General features: G+C 37.2%; 1 protein-coding gene across 1 annotated transcript in view; it reads left to right on the forward strand.

The window, feature by feature from the left end:
• dnaaf9 (dynein axonemal assembly factor 9) overlaps window positions 1-15,171 on the forward strand; it is a 37,675-nt gene extending 22,504 nt beyond the window's left edge. The window contains exons 30-37 of the mRNA XM_056470843.1: window positions 4,526-4,661; window positions 4,764-4,850; window positions 4,948-5,054; window positions 7,604-7,678; window positions 11,284-11,459; window positions 14,441-14,506; window positions 14,609-14,702; window positions 15,026-15,171. Coding sequence (XP_056326818.1) covers window positions 4,526-4,661; window positions 4,764-4,850; window positions 4,948-5,054; window positions 7,604-7,678; window positions 11,284-11,459; window positions 14,441-14,506; window positions 14,609-14,702; window positions 15,026-15,144 — 860 coding nt within the window. The 3' untranslated portion in view covers window positions 15,145-15,171. The remainder of the gene's footprint in view (window positions 1-4,525; window positions 4,662-4,763; window positions 4,851-4,947; window positions 5,055-7,603; window positions 7,679-11,283; window positions 11,460-14,440; window positions 14,507-14,608; window positions 14,703-15,025) is intronic.
• Window positions 15,172-18,478: the final 3,307 nt, after the last annotated feature.

Genomic DNA, 18,478 nt, shown 5'->3' on the forward strand with positions numbered 1-18,478 from the left:
AGCGCGCGGTGTTTAGTGATTATTTATATTAACCCTCGTGTGTAATTAACAAACAAGTTGGGTATCAAACAAGGAGGAAAATAACTGTGCATATATACAGTTAAAGTCAGAATTATTAGCCCTCCTGAATTATTAGCGACCCTTTCCCCCCAATTTCTGTTTAACGGAGAGAAGATTTTTCTCAACCCATATTTAAACATAACAGATTTAATAACTCATTTTTAATAACTGATTTGTTTTATCTTTGCTATGATGACAGTAAATAATATTAGACTATACATTTTTCAAGATACTAGTAATCAGTTTAAAGTGACATTCAAGGGCAAGTCATTGAATAACAGTAGTTTCTTCTGCAGGGGATCAAAAAATATATTGCTTAAGGGTGCTAATAATATTGACCCTAAAATAGGTTTTAAAATAATAAAAACTGCTTTTATTCTAGCTGAAATAAAACAAATAAGCCTTTCTCCAGAAGAAAAAAATATTATAGGAAATACTGTGAAAAATTCCTCTGTTAAACATCATTTTATATATGTATATGTATATATATTCACAGGAAGGCGAATAATTTTGACTTAAACAGATAATCAGTTTGAATAATCGTGATTACAGTTATGAACAAAATAATCATGATTATGGTTTTTCCCATAATAGAGCAGCCCTATCCATCATATTATCAGATGGCCAGAAAGTGATCGATTTTTTAATAAATTGTTAAAATATTGTTGTTTGTGTTGCCAAAGTCCAGAGACTGTTGTGTACACCATGATTTTATATATAGTTCACTTTAATTTGTAATATGACTAAAAATAATGATTAATGAATATTTTTTCAATTCAAATGAGTAGCGGCGTAGACCTGGTATTCTATACTGTACATCACTGATACGTCATGACAAATTAAACCAAAATAATACCCCTGGCTCTTGACAAAACATCAAGGTTTTATCATCAAGTGAAATCATCCTTCTGCACCGGAAACTGATCATTATTTACAAGATTATTACCTTTAATCCACATCCTCAGCACAAGCTTACTGCCATGCAATGAAATAAATAAATAAAACACAGTGGAAAATAGCTCTTTCATGATTAAAATGAAATATGAAACATTTTCAAATTATTAAAGTGCCCAAATTTTACATTGATATGTGGTTTGTTTTAATATAACCAGTCACAAACTTTCTATTGTGTTCATATATAGGGTTGCTAAAAATGGCAGAGTTTGAAAGCTGAGAGTGAGCGATCACTGTAATTTGACTGAGCAAACACAAAATACAGCATACAGTATATACAATTATGTTTGCAGCATATATACAATTATAAATACACTCTTTTAGAAGTGAAAAACAAATCCACCTAATTGCTTTAATTAATAAGGTAAGGCAAGGAAAATGTTATTATCCCTGGCAATGGAAATTTTTCTTTTGCTCAAAACCTCTACTGCAGTCATCACATTTAACCAACAATTCACAAGTGTATATACATTACACACATAGAAAACATAATAAATAAAATAATAAATGTAATAAATGAAAATTAATAATCAGGAGCCTGTGTATTAAACTTTTTCAAAGGTTAAACCCAACAAATTCTCCCATAAAACAACAGAAAAACATTAATTGTGCATTAAATTGAAGATTCAATAGAGGAATTACCAACCAAGTCACACATGACGTCACAAGGGTTCTCGGTTGCAAAAAGAGACCGGTTGCAATAGCAAACATGTCGTGTTGTGCGGTAGGATGCCAAATTCAAAAAACAGAAAACTTTTATCGTACACCACACTGCTTTTAATGCCAACCACAGACATCTTTGGCTAAAAGAGAGCTAAATGGAGTGACGACCTAATTAAAAATGCTCGACTCTGCAGTTCTCATTTTACATCAGGTAAGTTTACGCTATGCTGAATCACACACATTACTCATTTTTGAATGCAGCAATGATTTCAGCAAAAACAGTTAAATATGGTTAATTAAACTGCGGACACTGAATGCTAAGAAGCAAATGCAAAAGTGTAAGTTCACATACCCTGCCGTACCGGTGCAGTTTGCTGTCAGAATGCAGTTGTTTTGCTTATTGATGATTACCCAGACCTTGTATAGCTCCGTCTTCTTTCCTTGTATTTGGCTAGGCAGAACTTCGGTTTTTAAGCAGTACAAAGTTTTGAATCTGGTAATCACGGAACATTATTTTTTGCACATGACCACACAGAACAAAATCGTAGGCATCCAAAAACTTGTAGGCCTTTAACTTCTCTCTTATAAAATCACTTGGAGTTTCAATAAGATAGTTGTATATATTTTAGGCTGGATTCTTGGCCATTTCGTCTTATCCAATATCCATTGGGATGGTGCTATCTCAAATGGACCTTTCAGACGAATGCCGCTCATTTTAATTTTGCAGAATCACTGTGCTTATCACTGGGTGACAAGCTGTAATACGCTGAAAGCATTATGTAAATAAAATATATAATATGTCAATATAACTCATTTCTAAGACAACAACAAACTCTGTACCGCATCGGATGTCATTGTAAATGCTCGCTGTAAATGCCCTCACTGTAAATGCTAGCGCTCCCGTTTTTTTCTTCAACCTCGCTGTGCGCGCATCCTGAATGTTTTCAAACATGGTTATTCGTCTATAAGCTTCAAACTGAAATCTCTTAATATAATTAATAGCACAGTTGCAGCGATTAGGGACCACTCACACAGAACGTGTTTTTTCATTCCAATGTGCAAATTTTCATTGTTTTGTTAACACGCGCTTGACTAGACGTGTGTGACACTCTTGTCTCGCATCTTTTGCAGCGCCCTGCACATAACCACCACATTTATTAATTTCAACTTTGCATGTATTGCAAGACATGACAACTGGTTTATTCAACTCAGGCTCATTGTGAAAACATACCCCCTTATACATTTCTGGGGAGCGCAAATTATGTAGCCAGAGCTATGGAATGCTATGGGGTGGTTACGCAGAAGGCCTCTGACCTTTCCTCCGTGTGGACAGTTTCCATTGTTTCCAGTTTGCCTAGTGGCTCAATGTGTACGTTGGTGTACTTGAGATGCAGAGAGGAGTTAACCGCGACAATGGGGTTCGAGTCCAGCGAAGAACAGTTCCAGAAAGCAGATAAAGCAAAAGACAACAAATGAAATAAACAAGTAAATAACAGAGTGAGATTGTGGCAAGATCTGAAAACGTGGTCCTGGTGGCTTTTTTTTTTTTTGATTGCTTTTGAAAACATTGTTGGTTGCTTTTAGGGAAGCGGGTAGGTCGGGGGATTGGTCGGTCAGTCAGTCACTCGACATCGGTCACTAGTGCATTTACGTGAGAACAGCAGGTGCAAATGGCACTCGCAATGGAAATTTGAGATCTTAAAGAGTGACACAGCGGCCTCTGGTGGATTTGCAAAAACAAAAACTGCAAAATAACATGCCTCCTAGGACGTAGTATGAGCTCTCCAGAGGTTTATACAGGGGTATGCATCAATAATGAGCCTGTGTTGGTTTTATTTGACCTCATCATGGTGGAGAATGCACTTTAAAAAAAAACATTATTCCTGAGTGCTGCATCTCGCACTTTTAAATGCAAAGATATGTACTGTATGAATGACCTCCAAGTTGTTGCGCACTGTTGTTTTTTTCTGCCTAAGTGAAAAATGTGATAGGCACATCTGGAAGATGTCTAATATGCATTAGCATATTCATATTTCTACTCATGTATTGTACAGCTGCATACTACACCATCATCCTCCTACCTACAACTCGCTCTCCTTTTTTGCTTGCTGTTCATCACAGGAAAACGGAAAACTTCCCACACTACAGATTTTTAAAAAAGCAAGTGGGTCTTCGAGCTCTTGTTTTGGATTGCTGTGTAGCACTTTTTCCTGCTGTGCTGTAACAGATAACATTGCATAATTACTCATGCGAGACCCCTTCTGTGAGACTGTGATTGACTGTATTCATTGTTGAAGTACATCAACTAAACAATGAAGCCTGTACCATAACGGTTGGGGATGAGCACATACACTGAAAAAACTGATTCACCGGATTTATTCAATTTTTTAAGTGGTTGCAAACAATTTATATGAGCTAAATGTTAACAAACAAATGAAGTTGAACATTAGTAAATATAATTTGTTTAAATTCTGCCTATATTAATTGTTTGCAACTACTTACCATAAAAATGTAGTAAATTCAATGAATCATTTTTTTCAGTGTTTTGTTACACCCCTAGTCAAGTGTGGTGTTCAGCAACTTCAGTTTATTCCTCTGAAGAATCCCTTGGTTAGAAACGAGTGTTATTTTTAACAGCATCCCTGATCATTTCTGTCTGAAATGAAAAATATCAATCAAAGTGTACTAAGGAGTATGCAGACAGTGAGACATCGCCACTGTGCCCTTAATTAAAGCAGCCTCATTTAACCTCAGCGCTGTAGGGGATTTGCCCTGGTAATAACAGCACCGTAAGTGGCTTTGAATAAAACGTCTACTAAATGATTCCTAAGATAAGTTTCTCTTTTAGGTATAGTCAGCAATGTTGTCTTCACGGGTTTGACTATGGACCAGAAGCACCCACTATTACAACACATGCAGCAACTGATCCGTGCAGCCAATCCCAGCACTGCATTCATCTCTGCAGAGAAAGGGGCTGTTAGAAGGTTTCTACATTCATAATTCTTCATAAATACATACATACATGCATACATACATATTTAATTGTTATACTACTTTATTATTAAGGATTATTTTTTGTTATCCAGGACTGAAGATTTAAGGCTTATTCTGAATGACAGCAGTTTCTCACAGCCTCATATGGTCAATGCACGATACCTGCTGTATCCTGGCTGGTAAATGTCTCTTTCTTTTTTTTTTTTTGTACTGTATATGTGTGTTTTATACAGTTGTGTGTTTAATTATACTAGACTATGTTGTGTATTGTGGCAGGTGGGAGGGCAGGTTTGTGTCTGGAAGTGGATCTTTGTCTATGTCTCAGCATCGTGTTGAGTTCAGTCGTCCATTAGAGAGAGCATTATTTTTGCAGCGCTGCAAAGGTGAGCATCTGTTTGTTTGTCTGTTGCAAGCTTGACATTATGGTTTGCTAAATCTCTTGAAAAAAAATTGTTGACATTTTTTTCAGGGTGGCCGCAGGGTCTTAAAAAGTCTTAAATTACCTGAAATATTATCTCGTAAATATTATCTCTTAAATCATTTTAAACTGGTCTTCATTGTTCTTTGTTTATGCAAAGCTACCCAGTCAATTTAACTCACATCCAAACATCAACAATACATCTCAGTAAAACTTTTAGCAAAACTCTATTTATAATTAACATTATTGCAGTTATTTTATTGCATTATACATTATAACCTTTACATTATAAAGAGTTTTTTTATTTAATTAGTATGTATACAACTATACATACTAATTATGTATGCTTGTTTTGACACGTTATTTAAAATATGTGGCTAAGAAATAACTAATTAGAACTAGTTTTTTTGATCAGGCAAATAAAATAACTATGATGGTCTTAAAAAGGTCTTAAAGTCTTAAATTTGACTTGGTGAAACTTGCATAAACACTGTTTTTTTTAATAGTGTCACTGATATGTATAATTCAACCAAAAACTTTTATCTACTTACTATTTACCCACCCTGAAGTAGTTTCAAACCTTTATTTTTGAGGATTTTTTCTTCTGTTGAATATTTTGAAGAAATCTGGAAACTGGTAATCATTGGCATCCAAGTCAGGTTTCCAGCTTTCTTCAAAATGTTTGCTTTTGTGTTGAATAGAAGAAAACTCAAACAGCTTTGGAACAAATAAAGGATGAAATGATGATGAAATTTTCAGTTTTGATTAAGCATACTTAACCCTTGTGCACTGTTCAAATGGACTACCTGTTGTTATGTTCGTGATGAAAACATCCACTGAATCAAACTGCTGTAAAAATGCATCAGATAAATATTTTGTTAAATTGTTTTGCATGTATCTGTTATTCAAACTCAGTCTTCATTAAAACCACTAAATGTTTAAAAAAATGTACAGGATTTTAACTCTTTAATTGCCAAATTCGTAAATGATGTCACTGATTTGGTGAAAAAACACACAAAAGTACTTATTTTTAATATAAAAAGTAACTGGACTGGATTTTTTAACCGTTTATCACAGTCTTGGACATGTAAAACATTAGTAACAACATTGTCTTTGATGCATTGTTAGTTTTTGTGCAGCATATTATTTTCATTTTTTCTCCCTAATTTGCTGTTTGTGGCTGTTTTTGTCACATTGACTTTCATTATAACCACTTTTTTATTGCAAATTCATAACACCATATAATCATGCATATTTGATTGCTGGTGGTTTTCCCTGTTGGGAAGAGGTGAAATTTGTAATTTTTACTGTTGATCATCAGTTGCCACCATTAACCCTTTAGATCAGGGGTCACCAATCTCGGTCCTGGAGGGCCGGTGTCCCTGCAGGATTTAGCTCCAACTTGCCTCAACACACCTGGCTGGGTGTTTCAAGTATACCTAGTAAGACCTTGATTAGCTCATTCATGTGTGTTTGATTAGGGTTGGAACTAAAATCTGCAGGACACCGGCCCTCCAGGAACAAGTTTGGTGACCCCTGCTTTAGATAGATAGGCCTGTGCAAAAAAAAAAAAGCTTAGTTTAAGGATTTTATATGGAGGATAACAGCAAATTAAAGTGTGTTTATGTGTGTTTATAAGTGTGTGATAGTGACCTTTGCACACTTACGTTGATGTGTCTGAGAAAATCTAAATATGCAAATCAGCTCTCAGAACTACATGCAGTAAACAAAAACTGTATTTATGCACCGGCTGCCCTAATTTAGTAAATGTTTTCATCCCTAACATAACAAAAAGCATAGTAAATTTGTCCAGAGTGTATCATTGAGCATTTTCTTAAAATATGCGTTAAAATTAGATTTGTCATCAAAAATCATTTCGCTAGCTGAAACACAGAAATAGTTATGGCCATATTAAGACACAATCACCCCAGAGTGGATGAAAACATCCACAACATTCCATAAGGGTCAAACTTACTCATGTACACTCAATTTCAGTCACACCTAAACAATCGAAATCTCTTTTCTGCAAAATTATTTTATTCTTACTGACTAAAACTACTAAGAATGCAGATTTTTTTTTTGTGCTGACAAAATAGGAATATTTAATTAAAAAATGTAACTAAAATCAATGAATTAAACTATTCATTAATTATACTAATAACTTTATGAATAATTAAATTGCTACAAAAAATATAGATATATAGAAAAACTTTTGGTATTTGCTAAATGTGCAAATGTTAAAATGATAATCTTTTGATGGCAGTATTTGATTGTAATTTTGTAATGAGGTAATTTTCAGTCATTGCAGTCTGATCAAATAATTGTGATCTGCCGGTTACGTAATAATAATTATGACAGGGTAATCATCAATAATAAATATTCAAGAGGGTTTAATTATAAAGTGAGTGCTGACAGTATATATAAGGATGCTGTACGGCGACGTGCTAAAAATGGAAGCGCAATGATCAAAGTCAGTGGCATAGCTCATTTTCCCATTTCTCTTTCTTTCCCCAGCTCTGAAATCCTCCCTCAAACCCAGTCCTTTCACAGGAAACATCTATCACATCAGTGGGAAAGTGCTGTTTTCTGGTAGGGCAGTCCGTCTCCATAATCTACTGCTAGACTGTTTTTTACAGGAAATACATTCTGAACTATGACTGTCTATAAATGTGTATTATTTGATTCCAGGATATCTCTTGCTCTGGTTTTGTCTGTGTAGTTAATGTTTGATTTTCCTATGAGAAGTAGTAGACAGGTGGCCTGTGGGGTAAACGCCACACGGTAGGACTCTCACCTCTGAATCCTCAAAGTGATGTGGCCTGCACACATCTGTTCACTCATTTTTTTCTATCAGTCGATTTCTCCTGTGGTCACAGTTTTGGAGGTTTTTTTATTTTATTTTTGACTGTCCTTTGAATCTGTGGTGAATTTGCATGGAGAGAGTGGCTAGTTTGACAGAATGGAGAGAGCTGAGTGATTTAATAGTGCCTGAGTTCCAGCACGCTAGGTAGTGTACAGTACAGTAGTTCATATCAGACCCATACGGTCTAAACACCATCTGTAATGCCAAGTTACCACCATGAATCATCTGTGTTTTGGTATGGAAATGTTTTTATTTTTTGGTGGATAAGTTGGGTTTGGTGTAGGGCTGCACGATATTGGAAAAAAAACTGACATTGCAATACTTTGTTTTTTTTGCTATGTATATTGGATGTGAATACAATTTTACCTTGAATACTTGAACTTGAATAGCTTTATTTAGAAATAATTCATAATTTTAGATTGATTTGGAATGATTTGGGAATGGGAAGTGTATCTACATTATATATTCACCTTGTTCTTTGCATACGAGCGGGCGCAGCCATTTGAATATTTTTGGCTCGAGACTTCAGGTCTCATTCACTTCCATTGATTTTTAGACGTTAAAAACAGCTTGTTCTGCTGCTTGATATTTTTCTATTATATTATTCTGCTTTGTCTGTATTGTCATGAACACACTTGTTTGTAGAGCAAGTTTTTGCTGTTTAATATTCCTAGAAATTTCTCCCATAGATGACTGAATTGGAAGATTTAAAACTGCATTGAAGAATAAGGTCAATATACAAAGCAAAGATACAATGAAATACATAGTTCTATGTGGTTTTTTGGGGACACTAACAGTATTCAGGAACAGAAATTGTATAATCAAGTGTAAAAAGCACTGTATAGTCTTCATCGTATGAATAATTATAAACAATTAATCTTGTAAAAAAAAACTTTTTTGAGTCTGATTGCTTTAAAATGACTTGAAATGCTCACAGTCCAAGGGTGTGTGTCCACTCAAGCATTTTTGCAATATAGAAACATTAATGCTGCTCTTGTTTTCTGTTGTTGTCAATGGAAGCGGTCACTAGAGCAGAGGTGCCCAAAGTAGGGCCCGTGGGCCAAAGTTGGCCCATGGTAACCTTTGGTTTGGCCCACCATCCTATCTGAATGAGATGGAGGGAGGTGGTCGGGGCGAATGCCTTTGGCAGAGATCGTCATTTCGAATTTATTTAATGTATACCCTTTTGTTTCATTGTTTAATTGAGAAGCTACAAAAAAGCCAACTAAAATTAAATGTTTCATATGAATCAGACTTTTAAAATGTAAATACTGTCACTTGAAAGATAGAGGACAATGTACAAGACATTGGTCAGCAAATCAAGGCAGGAGCAGCTCGACTAGTGTATTCAGTATTGAGCTCCATTGTGTTATAAATAGGATTGTATATGCTTTTACTATAATAAGTTGATTATAAAATGTTAAAATTATACTGCATCATCATTTACATGATTTAAAGCAACTTTTTCTAGTTCTTTTTAAATAGTAAGCAAACAAATTAACAAATTTATGAAATTTGGTTTGGTATATTTAACTTTGGCCCACAGCTCTCAATCAAGTTTGGTTTTTGGCACTTTATTAGAAAAAGTTTGTATGGTACTGCAAAAAAGGGGCGGGATTAAAAAAGATGATTAGACATTTAAAAAAGCAAGCGATTGGTCCATATTCTAAATTTCTATACAATGAGGTCATGTTTTGGTCTTTGATTGGTTTTACGTAGTCTCATGATGCGATTTTGCAGGTCAGAGTTCACCAAACTTGAACTTTGCAGCGTAATGAACTGGAGCTTGTCGCACAAGCTTGTGTTTCCGGTCTGTCGCATTTGCTTGCGTATGAATGGAAATCTAATGCTGTGTTCACACCAGATGTGGTATGTGCGGATAAATCGTGCTATTCGCGCGTAAGCAGGCGCTTGAACATTTTGCGTTTACTCGTTTCATTTGCCCGTCAAATCCGCTTCATTCGTGGATCAAATTCACTGAGCAAGAGACGCCGATTTGAGCCATGGGCAGGGCTTCTGTCTGCCTGTTGACTGTAGCTTTGTTGCTAAATGGCTAACATGGATTTCATTGAGAGTATAGCTGTGTTTATGTGCTTTAGGAAGGCTGAAAAACAGCATCAATTCATTTGGAGCTGTGTCTGAGTCCACTAGATTCATTCAGAGGTGCACCCAGCTCTGTGAGTTTATAAACTCCTCTAGAAACTTAACCTGGATGATGGAGGCTTTCAGCTGTGCTTCCAACTGAGCCGAGCCCCGTTTGGTCAACTTTTGTCCGGTGTCGGCTGGAGGATTTCCCCCTGGGACACCAACAACTACATCATAAGCAAGCCTCAACTAGAGAAAGCTCCTGATTGGTTATTGTGGCGCGAATGTCCGCTGAAGTTCAGATATCTGAGCTTGAGCAATACGTGCGTCAATCGAGCAAAACGCTCATCTCGTGCTGCTTCATTCGCGCGATTTGCGCTGCCTCAATTGCGCGTATTGCATTGCAGGATGTCTGTTTGCGTCTTTGCATTGACTTAACATGAAAATCACTCGCGCTTGACGCTTCTTCCGTGTCTGGTGTGAATGCAGCATTAGAAAGAAAAGTGCAGTCAGGGTGGCCAAACTCCTGAAGGACCAATGTCCTGGAGAGTTTAGCTCCAACTGTAATCAAACACACCTGAACAAGCTAAACGAGATCTTACTAGGTATACTTGTAAAATCCTGGCAACTGTTTTGAAGCAAGTTAAAGCTAAACTTTGCAGGACACCGGCCCTCCAGGTCCAAATTTGGGCACCCTTACACTAAGTGCTCGGCATTTTTAAAAAGCTCCGACAATTGTTTTATAACCGTGGTTGCATTTCTGCAGCTAAAAAAGGCTTCAGTGGACATGCGCCCTAATGGTTTGCAATGACTCCACAAATCAAATGTGTTCTAAACTGCTGTGCCTGATCAACTAGAATTCTAACACAACATTACTCATCCTGTCATGTGATTATTGCGGATCTGCATTTTGCGATGTCGATGCTGAAACAATATATTGTGCAGCCCTAGTTTGGTGTGTAATTTTGTTTTCAGATCCCTGTAAGTTTTGTTTAACATTTTCGTAACATTCAGTGCATTGTGTTCAGTTGTTTTCTAGTTTGACTTCTTGCTTGTTTGTAGAGTGCCGAGTCGTAGTCCACATTGCAGAGGAGTGATTGATGGGATGGATGGCTGTTGGCACACCATGCTAGACATAGCTCAGTCTGATGACATGTTTGATGAATTAGTGTGCAGCATGTTGGACCCAGTAAACTCTGTGTGTGTGTGTATATCTGACTGCATGCGGTGTCTGTTTTCACTGTAGACAATGACAGACAGATGGTGGTAAACTGTAACTCTATCAGTGGGAATGTGACAGTTGCCCCCGATCAGGGTACTCACCATGGCCTATGGACAACAAACAACTGTTATCTAATGTTTCATGGAGTTGGGCTTACCCAGGAGGGGTTGAAAGACTGGCTTCGGCATTGTGCCAAACAGGTAAATTCTCATAGGTAGGGCCATGTGGAATCCACAGACTTCTTTCTGTATTTCCTGGCCTAATTTTGTGAAAGGATTAAACATTGATATAAAAAAAGTAAATCATGTGCTGATGGTAACTACATTTTGGTAGCTGCACACATTCTTATATGGACCCAAATAATTGTTAACTTTAAAAATGATAAAAATTATGTCTGATAATCAACTTCTGATTAATAAGTTTGTGAAAAAAAACAATTGTAACTGCATTTACCTTTTTTACATAGAGCAATTATTGGAAATTTCATATTACATGAGACAAAATTTCTATTTGAATACATAAATATATTATGTGAAATTATTTGATTGTCACTACTTGAAATTCACAGACCATATATAATCAGAGAACTGCCAATATTAGCTCTGTTAGAATGAATGAATGTTGATTTATTTATTTTTGCCATGTCTGCAAAGAGTTTTGGAAATGATCTGCAGATTTATGGAATGATTTTGAGAATATAGAAACTGAAATCTTAGCACATAAAATCATAGTAAAAAACAAAACTTTTCAAGTTTAAGGTTTACCAAGATTTGCAAATCTATTTATACATCCACTTGTTTGTTAAACAAAACTACAGTAGCTCACTCATATAATACATCCACTAAAAAGCACATAAACATACATAAAAATACATAAGCTGTCTAAAAATGAGCATATCATACCATAATATTACTGAAATGAATATAAAATCTGAACAAATATATATTTTGACACATTTACACAAGAAAATAAATTGATTGAACAATGTTCTTAGAAATCTGCTATTTTTTTCTGCGGATTTCTGCAGGTGCAGATTCTGTGTGGCTTACTAAAAACTAGAGATGCAGCGATCCCAATACTTGGATCGGTTATCGGTTCGATACCGTATATTTTTGCTGGATCGAGAACCGCCAGCTGGTACCGATCCAAATCCGATCTTGCGTGAAGTTATATTCTGAGTAATTTCTAAGCCAACAAAAGCCATGAAGGTAGCCTGTTATAAGGGCCTAGAAAGTTGTCATGTATGCCTACTATATCCCAAATGTTCTGAAGCCATTCTATAGTTTAATGTGAAATACAGCTGATTATTCAAGTGGTTAAATTCATGTTCAATTCAGCGCTTCTGCGGCTGTCATTCATTCTTCATTCATTCACAATTCAAACTGCGTGTTGCGTTTATGACAACTCGAAAAACTTTCTCCAAGATTATTTGTTCCTATTAATACAAGCATCTAGTTGTGCATTAAATGGGTTCATTTTGACCTGCAACAAGGAGTTCATTGCTGTTTCTAAACCATGTTGCGCTGTGTCTGTTAGGTCAGCAGATCGCATTCGCAACACTAGAGTAGAGAGGGTTATTACCTGCTCCTCACACACAAAGTAGGCCTACCTGACATTTTAAATTAGAAAAGGCTCAGTGATACATTGGACAGATCCTCAACACATTTATTTCCTCCCTTTGTGCTGCTCAGTTTTAAAAGTAACCGCAGATACAGGAGGACTGCACGCTGCGTCTCAAGCCTGGTTTATACTTCTGCGTCAAGTGATCGGCGTGACCCATTGCGCATACAATGCACGTATCTGTGCATTCGTGCTTCTGCACGCTGTTTGTGTTACTCTGCAATAACACTTCCGAAATGCTAGCTGGCAGGTTTTTATGTTCCTCTGTGCCGAGTTTCTTCGCTGGTGTTTTGTGTTTTCTGAATGCTACCTTAATGTACAAGTGGCTCAAACTTGCTCATTTTGAGGCTGGAATCGGCGGACGACCAACAATTTTAATCATAAGGTATACACAAAACAACAGTCTCCATCCGGAGCTCCTTCACGGGACTCCACACTTGTAAACATTCACATCTGGCTCGTGCAGCTCTCACCTCCGCCCACACTAGTCAGCGCTGCCAAGTCGACCAATCACACAGCTTGTGCTACACGTCGTTGTAGTTACATTTTTTGAGAGGTGTGCGTCAGCGTCCAGGCGAGGGCTATGCGTTCACGCGTAGGCTGCGCCGTAGAATACACGTGCGCTTGACGCAGAAGTATAAATCAGCCTTCAGTGATGCATCAAGCGATTCATTCACACACCGGTTGCGCAGATGCGACATGCACCTCTCCCTAAAATTGTTCTTTAATATTCAAAGTTTCTGTTCTCTCATCCTTCCGACTGAGTTTATTCTTCCGAGGGAAATACTTTCAGTGCTGCAAAAAGTTTTTGTAAAGCCTGGCTTTTTGTGGTCAAAGTAGTTGATTAAATTAATAAAAGTGAAACTGACTGGCGCAATATGGGTTGTCATTAACATAAAATTATTTAGCTTAATATAGGCTACTCTGAAACTGAATATTTCAATGTAATTTTATTTAAATTAATATTTTATTTAACAGACCAGTTTGTGTTTTGATTAGGGTTAATAGTGGAAGCCTATTACATGTTTCAAAGAAAAATCTTAATCTTGAAAAAGATACCATAAGCTGGACCACAACAGATCAATGTCATAACGACTGCTCAAATAAAGTAGCCTAGTTTACAGCAAGCATCATGTTTATAGTTAGATTGTGCCATCTGTAGGCCTATGTTTGTTATTTTTACTAAAGAACATATATTATTTGAGTTTATCACCAGTACTATAGAGACTGTATTATGCTTAAAAAAATATATATATTACTCCTAAAACTTGTCTCAGAAATAAGGCAATCAATTTTACTTAAGTGATAAAATGAACATTTATTTTCCAGATGAAAAAGTAATCTTGCTGCAGTGGTTTGTCATTAATCTTTAGCAAAGTTTTGCTACCTTACACGGAAGCAAATATATATTTTGTTATTTATCTCTTTAGTCTCAAAGCTAATCCAAATGCAAGTTAATAAACACTAAACTAATAAACACAATTTTACTGTGTTGTGTAGGTTGAAGCATGTGAAGACTTATGCACTAAGCAGTCATGCAATGTCTGTTTGTGATTCACAGAAAATTGTAAAGAAAATCAAGAAGAATGAGAGGACGCTCACCACAGAGGAGATTAAATACATCCATGTAAGTAAGCACACACTTGCACTTACACAGTATGTTTTATTACTTCAAAACCAAAACATGTTAATTCAGGGGTTTCAAGGCTTTCATTTTATGTGTCTCTAGCTAAAAAGGCACCTGGATCCTCTCCCTCCTGGCTACTTCTACAATGGCCACCACTTTGTCAGCTTCTTTGGGGAGAAGCAAAACTTCCATCCTTGTATCTTTCAATTCCAGCATTAACATGTGAAAAATTTTATACAGCCATTTAAAGATAAAAAAAAAAACTTTAGCTAAAAGTAACAATATAGATATAATTAGACACAATTGAAAAGATTTCCACAAAATAGTAAGTTCAACATTGATAATAGTAAGAAATATTTCTTAAGCATATTCGAAAGATGTTACATGGAATGATGTATTTCTAATCTAGCATTGTCACTTACAATTGGCAGTACTAAAAATGATAGCATTGAATGTGACAGCGAGTTTGTCAGAATCAGTGTATTTGTGTTGATTGATTCCTTACATGTGTGTGTTCAGTGATGGATCGATTCATTGATGAATACGTGCAGGACGCCAATAAGGAGATTGAGCGCTTCAACAGAGAGGTGGACCTGCAGCCACACGCTGACCTCTTCGACCTTAATCCCCTCATCTGACAAATTCACTTTCCGGGGGGGGGGGGGGGGGGGGGGGGTTCACTTTACAATCACGAACGTCCACTATCCAATTACCCACTCAAAACCGTCCATTTCACACGTTAGAATGAGGGATTTGCTGTTGAGGGATGGGGAGGATTTAGCTCACAGCCAGAGAGAAATATCACAGCCTAATGAGAGATCCTTTGCCCAACATACCATGACTGTAAATAGTACCAGAGAAAGCTAAAACTCTGTTGTGTAAAACAGCCAAGCAGAAAATGTATTATAAAATGGAAAGTAAACAGAAATTAGAGGTTAATATTTCAGGCATGCCCAGATCGTTATGTTGTTTGCATTGGTTGAGCACCCTGCAATGAAGGTTTTCCTACTGTAATTCCTGTGCCTGCAGACATATTGAGCTGAATCGTAATGAAGTTTGTCAGTGAGGCTGAAAGTGATCAAACAGAAGGCTCATTTCCAGCCGTGTGCATCTGGAAAGGCAGGTGCATTGCACCTGCCCTCAGTCAGCCTCTGTCAATCTATCGACCCCCGCTGTGAGGATCAGGGCTGAGGATCTCTCATCTGCTGCTCTTCTCTTTTCAGCCATTCTGATGTGATTAACACAGCCGTGGTTCAGATCACCCATTTTGGGAGGGTTAGGGTATCAGGGTGTGATGAAGGGTTTATTATTAGGAGTTCTAATGTGTTCTTAATTGGATTGACTTAATGTGTGTTGGTGTTGGGTTCATGTTTAGCACCAATGGGTTTGCTGTGTTAAGCCTGTGCTTGCTGAGTACAAAGGCATTGCAGATGCAGAAGTAGTGTGTAAATCACCCCTGTACTGTTCTAGATCTGCACCGTTCAGTATTACGGTCATACTTTAGCTCTATCCTGGGGTGCATGTAATTCTATGCATGTTTACTTCAACTAATCACACACAGCAGGAGAGCAGCAGTGTTGTACATGTGTATATACACACATTTGACCTTTGAGCCTTAAAAGTAATGCCTTTTGAATGATTACGGCGCTACTAAAGGAGCACTTCCAAAGAAACCCAGACACTGCTGGTCTCTTCTGTGCTGCTATATACTGTACCGGTGTTCATACACTACATGGTTAGCAGCTCTTTCACCAAGCCATATTCACTCTTTTGTGGGAGTTACTGTGGAGATTTATTGAGCTACATAGTGCTAATCTTGCTATGGGCCTTTTTTAGTGTTCCTTTTGAGATTTATAATATGGTAATGTTGCCTTTATGTCTCTTGACACTTCTGTACCTTGTCAGTATGCAAGTGCAGTCTTACTCAAGGCCGCCCTGTTGTGAACAAACTCTGAAAGGACGTTGCTGAGACGTAGACTCGCTCTAAACCGACAAGCAACGAGAATCCGACTACTCGCTAATAGGTGACAGAGCCTCAAAGGTAAGCAGTCACTTCATGAGTGCTGAATCACAATCACCGATGTGCCACACACACATAGACACACACCTGCTCATTTAGCTTGTGGTGTTGCTATTAGTTGGGTTCTACACAGCAGCTGTCCTTAAAGGGTACAGGGCTACTTAACACTTATATAATGTGTAGTTCAAAGTAGCAGCCATTTTAGCACATACTATCCTCATGTGTTGAAATGTCTTATTTATGCTAACTGAAATGCCTTTCACCAAACTGGAACAACCAAGAAAGAAATCGCAAAGACTTCGATCTATTTTTCATATTGGAAAACATGATTTATCTTCGTAAAATCTATTTTTCTAACGCTGTGAAATCAATTCAATTGGAGCCAGATGATAGTATTCCTTAGGCGAAGCAGATTCTCCTGTGAGAGATTTTTGGCTGCCGTTGCACAGTCTTGGCAGAGAGCAGGGGCATCCCCGAGCTGAGCCAAGCCCCAGTGTTGGTGAAAGGATATAATGAGTTGTTTGTCTGTAAGTGTAAAGGGTCAGTAAGGGTCTGCTGGGTAACAGAAAGGCACTGGAGGGCCACCGTGTAAAATTCGAGACTAAGAAAATCTTAAATTCTTGTGTCTTAAACTTGGACTGATGGGTTTAGAAGCTTGATGAATCTTGGCTTTTGCTCCTCATCATAGTGGACTCCAGTTAGGCCCTCCAGAGGCAGTTACTGGTATTATGTGCGTGAACCCCCTCTGGCCCGCACAGCTGTGCTTGTGGAGTTGAGGTTAGAGGAATAAAACAGAGTTTGGTGGAAAGATCGTTGGCATTAATATGTCAAGAAAAATCTTAAATTAGCAGCTGCAACGCTATTCAGAGAGGAGGGATAGATTTATGTTGTTGTTGTTTTTTTTTTCATTTTGTTTTGCTGAACACAAACTGGCCTGGGTTTTCAAAAGGGTCAAATATAAGCACTTTTTAAGTCTCAACTTTGTCTTTTAGTGGCAAACAATTATTATTAGATACAATATTTTAAGACTTTCAATGGTCACACATGGCTTGTTCCTGACCAAAAACGTTTTATCTTGTCCTGCCCTGAAACCTGATCTTGATAACCAAGCAGAAGCTGGTCATTTAGACAGCACATTTCTCGTGTTCTCAGGTACATCGTAGAGTTGGTAACACCAGCATAGAAGTTTTATTTCAAATGTCTATCACAATCGGCCTACATTTAGTGCATTATGTTGTGGATGACGTGCTGTTCTTTAGGGGCAACAACAAAAATAAGGACAAGCTAAAGGGCTACTTGATTTCCAATTGCTGCTGGCTGGCTGGGGACAAGCCTGAAAATTGAAATAGCTAAAAATAGATATTATTAGCTAAACGTTATTTGCACAAAGCTAAAGATGCACCCATAAGGTCTTTTGTTGGCGTTATGGGTAATCATTGGACCTTTTTGACCCAGAGGGAAAATGTGGAATTGGTGTAGATTCCCCAATTTTTACCTCAGCTTCAGAATATCCAGTGCTCAGAGTTCATGATATCTTTGATATCTTCTTAACTGAACAAGATTTCAGATGATTCTACTTGAAAGTGCCAAAAGTTCTTAAATCACTTTTCTTTTAGTATCTTTTGTTTGTTTGAAGGCGTTAAACAAAGGTTTGTGAAAATTCTAAATTTGAGTGTTGTTTGCACAAAACTACTGTAACTCGTGTTTTCTCCTGTGACTGATGCTTTTTTCTAATATATATGTTGTATTTATGACAAAGTAACACAATAAAATATTTATAAGCTACTTCTGTTGGTGGCTTATTTTTTTATTGTCAGTTTATTCAGTCAGACATGCTGGCAACAAACATCTTCAGACAAAAACAGCCTCGAAGAGAAGTGTGCTTGTATGTGTAAGGTTATCAACTCCGCAGTGGATTTGTCACATGGTGATAACATCTTTTAGGATGCCAA

Source organism: Danio aesculapii, chromosome 13, assembly GCF_903798145.1.
Source record: "Danio aesculapii chromosome 13, fDanAes4.1, whole genome shotgun sequence".
NCBI lineage: Eukaryota > Metazoa > Chordata > Actinopteri > Cypriniformes > Danionidae > Danio > Danio aesculapii.